Raw genomic sequence first — 5,654 nt, 5'->3', positions numbered from 1 at the left:
TGGCCCTCATATGTGGGATCCGAACCAGGGCCCTCTGGGGGCCCAAGCCAGCTCTTAACCAACGAGCCACTAGGTCGGCCCTACCTGTGTTCTCTTTTAGATTGAGATCCTAATCCTAGTTAAAGATTTTTTTTAATTGAATTAAAATTTTAAATTAGAAATGCTGTGCTTTTCAAGTAAAAAGTTAGAAGCAAGAGAAACAGATTTTTTTTTTTTTTAGACCATTGGTATTTGTCCAGGGGCTGTTTTGTCCCCAACAGATATTTGGCAGTGTCCGGAGGTATTTTGGGTTGTCGCTTCTGGCACCTAGTGGGATAGAGGTCAGAAATGCTGCTAAGCCTCCTGCAATGCACAGGACAGCCCCACCTCAGGATTATTCAGCTCAATGATGCCAAGGTTACGAAACCCTGCCTTAGTAAAACTTCAGAGCATAGCATATATTCTCCCCGAATCCCTATGAATGTGGTTAAAGCAAAGACGATATCAGAATTACCGAGGGTAAGTGATTTCCAACTTTTTAAGTCATGTAGCCCTTTAATAGCAGCTTAATAGCAAAACAATGCTTATTTTTTTATTTTGAATACTAATAGAGTCTATTCAGAGCCATTGGCTTAAATCTTGTCTGTTGTTCTGTTTGAAAAATAGCCTTTGCCACTTAACTGCTTTTATTTATTCAACATTTTTTTAAAGAGAACAGCTTTTTTTTTAAATTTTTTATTTTTATTTTTTTTTAAGTTGAGCCATCCTGCTGCCTATTGGCAGCTCAGTGGCAGCTCAGCTCGGCCCAGGCATCGAACCGCTGTTGCTCAGAGCTCAAACTCTTGAGCGAGCTCTTAACCAACTGAGCCACTCGGCCGGCCAGAGACCAGCTTTTTTACACCATATATAGTAGTGATTTTTTTCCAACTTGCTCTTAACAGTGAAACTCTTGGGAAAGTGGGATCTTATGTGGAGAGATGGGGGGGAGGGTCAGATCTCATCCGCGAGCGAGTCCATTTCTCGGGCATATTTCATCTCCGCGGTGTGCAGAACCTCTAGGCTCCTCTGAGAAGTCTGAGGGCTCTGCGGTTTCAGCATCACTCTCCCAGATGGCTGGTTCATGGTCGTCTGCAGCAATTAGCTGCCCGCCAGCCCCACAACCTACTCTCGCTTAGATGTAGCGTCCTCAGGAGAGTCTGCTTGGTGGCACATCCCGCACCAGCTCTTTTCAGCTTCACCTGACTCCCAACTCCTGCTGTCACAGTTCTATGGTCATTGGCCATAATAGGTGACAAAAACAGTATTTCCAGCATAGGAGAAATTGGTGACTTTTTTAGAGAAGCGGTGTCTCTGATAGCTGTTCAGGCATGGTCAGATAGTTATCATGCCTTCCCTGGTCTTCAGGCACACCTGAATCCTTCGGTCCTTCCTCATAGACGTCATTTCTGCTTCTCTCACCATTTCAGTCCTCTCTCCTCGTGGTTCTACCTTCAGACGAGCTAAGTTTCCTGTCAGCTTAAAACATAACAGCTATAACCCAGACTGCAGCGTGGTGGGACTCCAAAAGTGGAGAGGACAGAAAGAAGCATTGTCCTTCTGTCTGCTAATAGCTTTGGGTCTTGAACTGCATGTACACACATTCTCTCCCTGAAATGAAGACACTTAAAAATGTAGTCCTGTGGGGCCGGCTGAGTGGTGCGTTGGTTGAGAGCTGGCTTGGGACGCCAGAGGGCTCCAGTTCGGATTCCACATGAGGGCCAGTGACACTGTCCTCTACAGCTAAGATGCTGAACAACAGCTCAACCTGGAGCTGGGCTGCCGTGAGTCACCGGCGATGGCGTAGGCTGCAGCCCCTGCTGCAGTGGGTTGCCATAAGCTACCGTGTGTGGCCAGCAGCCAGCATGAGGCGCCATGAGCCGCCATCCAGAGGCCAGCAACCAATCAGCCTCACCCGGGAAGAGCAATGATCACAATACCAACATGGGCCAGTGAAACAACGTCCTCCACAACTAGACTGAAGAACAAAAGGACAGCAACTTGTCTGTTCCCCTCCAATTCCCCCCAATAAAATCTTAAAAAAAAAAAAAGAAAGAAAAATGGAGTCCTGTGGAAGCGTCATGTTCCAGACTTGGGAGTAGTTTCTGATCGGTCAGAAAGTTACTAGAGAGCCTGGGCCAACATTTGGCCATGTCTAGCAGACAGCTGGGCCTTGCCTAGTGTGGGTCTAGAAACCACCACCAAATGCCATCTGCTGACCATCTGGATTTGCTAAAATGGCCTGAAAGGAATGGTCATTTAATTATTATCTTGGCTGAAAGAGTCAAGGTCGGGGAGCCTGACTATAATAGAAGAAATTAGGCCAAGTGAAACTAGATTTCTTATTACACTGAAATCAGTAGAAAGGGGTCCATGTTGAAAAACCAAACCAAAGAACCACCTACAGTTTTTCAGCAGACAACAGCAGGGCTTAGCAACAAAGGTCATCAGAAGATATTTATATTAGATATTTTCTCATTCCATTCCATTATCTTTCAAAACATTTTAGCTCTTATTTTTGTTTTTTAGATCACAAATGAAAACAATTGATAGTTGTAGTTTATAATTTCATCTTTTCAAATATATATAGTTTCTGTTGTCTATATATATTTTATTACTTAAAACATAACGAGGGCCGGCCGAGTAGCGCGATGGTTAAGAACTGGCTTGGGACNAAAAAAAAAAATTGTAACAAATCCATTGCTGAGTAGAATTGTCAAGTTCAAGAATTTGGGACGCTGCAATAGGGAGACACATTAATGGCAAGAAAAGCTAGCCTTGCAGTTTGACTAAGTAACTATTATGATGGCTGCTGTTATGACCAGCACTGCTGAACTCTCAGTGGTCGTAGTAGAAATAGTCCTTGTACTGGCATAGAATTAGCCCCTGGTCGTTCGCAGGTGAAAGAATTCACAAGACTCAGAAAAGTAGGAAAGCAAAGAAAGTTTTATTGAAAGTCAGGCAGAGAGAATGCTCATGGCAGTGTCTAAAGAAGACAGCTATCACGGGTTTTGTTTAGAAGAGAAATACTGGCAAAAAGGAGTTTGCCAGGCAGAGTCTGATAGGGACAGATGCAACAGGTTGCTGTTTAGATGGGGTGTTATGTTTTTCTACACAGGATGCAGGGGGCTAGTCACCTTAGTTTACAGTTGCAGATGGCCCCTTCTGAGAACTGTTGTCACAGTTGGCTTCCTTTGGAAATTGTCCTGGTGTTTGTTAGCCTGCGAGTGGAGTGCTAGCCAGAGGACTCAGAGCTACTCCTGTCGGCTCCCAGATTCATTCTCAGTAACTCTTTTCCCAACTCATCAGTCCTCACCGTTTACTGAGTGCTTTCCGTATGGTACATACTATGCTAAACCCTTTATGTGGAGTCTCTCACTGATCCTCACAAAACTCCACATTTTACAGGGAAGGGAACTAAGACTGAGAGATTTTAATGGAGGTTAAAAATCACTTGCCCAAGATCACGTAGTTGTTTAATATCAGACGCTAGGGTTTCAAACTAGCTCTTTCAGACTCCAGAGCCTATTTTCTTAACCCTTATGCAGTTCTGTGTCTTACTAATGAGAAACTGAAAAAACAAAACTAGCCATGGATTTAAAATGAGTTCCAACTAGAAAATTCTGTTACCTCAAAGGTAAAAGTTAATTATTTGGAAAATGTTTGTTTAGAACAGCTCATTGCTGGATAAAGGAGATATGTGTTAGCAAGACAATTTTGGTTTTTGTTCACGAGACAGGAAATTTTAAAATGTGCCAGGTTATCTCTGCTCAGGAAGCATTAGATTAGAAGCTTAGAGATGGTGGCATAAGGTAGGGCTTTGAGGAAGGGAGCATAGAGCAGGTTGTTCGGCCAACAGCCAAAACTTGCCAGTCAAGGAGATGGGCGTTCAGGGCAGTTCATCGTCCACTGAGCGGAGCTGCCATTCCCTGTGTCATCTCAGGGTCCTAACAATCTGGTCTGGTGGTGGTTGGCACAGCACCGACGCAGTAGAGACAGGAGGAACACCAAGTCCTTACTTCAACATCACAGTCTCCTTTGCATAAACAAGTAACAGCCTACTAGGTCTTTTCAGCAAATCTACACGTTATAGAAGTTTTGGAAAATAAAGTAGAAGAGAAAAGTAAAATTTAACATTTTGGTGTTTTCCTTCCAGGCTCCCCCCACGCGCATGTTGTTACTCATTTTATTCTGAAATGGCCATGTACTCTAGCAAGCAAATGGGCAATAGTGCAGTGCTTGATCACTATGCTGTTACTAATTTTTCAGTGTTAAAAATCGGTGCATATCTTTGTGCATAAAGCTTTTTCCCAGCGTCCCGTTATTTCCTTAGGATAGATTCCCAGAGATAGGAGTATTGAATTAAAGAATATGAAAATTGTTGAGGCTCTTACTATGTATTGACAAAATGGTTTCCAGAAATGTATCCATTTACACTGCCACCAGCAAGGATTAATGTGCCCATATTACCATCTTGTCAGCACTGAGTATTATCATCTGGTTAACTATTTGCTAGTTTGATAATGAAAAAATAGCATCGTGTTTTAGTTTGCATTTCTTTGATTTCTAGCAAAGTTTAACGTCTTTTCATGTTAAGCGGTTGTATTTCCTCTTTTGTGGACTGTCAGTGTCCTTTGCTCTTATGTACTGTGCTATGATAAATTTGTATGAGCTCATTATATATTACAGATATTAACCTGTTGTGTGTCATAAAAATAAAATGTGCCACGTTAAGTTCCCTTATTTTGGGGATACAACATATAAGAATGTGTTATAAGAATGAGTTATATTACCAAAGAAATGATGTTCTGACACTTTTCTTACCTTGTGTATGTTCCCTATTCCATGGGACTGTTCTTGTAGGTAAGAAGAAACTTCCTAACTTGCCTGTCTTCTTGGAAAACGCCTCCTCGTGTTCTAAAATCTTCCCAGCCAGAAACGCAACTCAATATATCAAGTGATAGGCTATCCTGTGCCCCTCTGCAGACATTTACAGATGAGGAGATGATGATGAAGAGCACAGGTGAGTAACTCCATTTCACCTCGATATTTCTCTGGTCATGAGTTGGGTCTGAATATGAAATTACATGGCCTGTGACATGATTGGCAGATCTGTTCATCTGCATTTGTGAATGGAATTTTTAAAACTTTTTTTGAAAAAATTGATGTATGTCATACTAATAGAATAAAGACTTACCAGTATTTTTTTTTTCCTACAGTTAAAAAATTTGCCCAGGAACAGATTGCTCCTTTGGTTTCAACAATGGATGAAAATTCAAAAATGGAGACATCAATAATACAAGGATTATTTCAAAATGGGGTATATAATTCATAATTCTTCCAGTTTCAAACTTTTATAAATACTTTCTAGTGTTAAAATGTCTGCATACTTTTAAATTTAGGAACTGTAATGATAGCATAATGAACTCTTCATTTCCTAGGCAAAATTACCTGTGTTCTCTTTTATTTTTATTTATTTTTATTTTTATTTTTTTTTAAGATTTTTATTGGGGAATTGGGGGATGGGAACAGCACTGGGTAATTGGAGGAAGGGGAACAGACAAGTTGCTGTCGTTTTGTTCTTCAGTCTAGTTGTGGAGGACGTTGCTTCACTGGCCCAAGTTGGCACCATCATTGCG

General features: G+C 41.6%; 1 protein-coding gene across 1 annotated transcript in view; it reads left to right on the top strand.

Moving 5' to 3' along the window:
* The window catches only part of ACADSB (acyl-CoA dehydrogenase short/branched chain), a 39,832-nt gene that overhangs the window by 18,269 nt on the left and 15,909 nt on the right, over positions 1-5,654 (top strand). Inside the window, exons 2-3 of the mRNA XM_019669159.1 lie at positions 4,879-5,038; positions 5,235-5,335. Of these exons, the coding sequence (XP_019524704.1) occupies positions 4,879-5,038; positions 5,235-5,335 (261 nt within the window). The remainder of the gene's footprint in view (positions 1-4,878; positions 5,039-5,234; positions 5,336-5,654) is intronic.

Source organism: Hipposideros armiger, unplaced genomic scaffold, assembly GCF_001890085.2.
Source record: "Hipposideros armiger isolate ML-2016 unplaced genomic scaffold, ASM189008v1 scaffold_549, whole genome shotgun sequence".
Classification (NCBI taxonomy): domain Eukaryota; kingdom Metazoa; phylum Chordata; class Mammalia; order Chiroptera; family Hipposideridae; genus Hipposideros; species Hipposideros armiger.
Note: the sequence above shows the minus strand (reverse complement) of the source record. Positions and strands in the feature narration are given on the sequence as shown.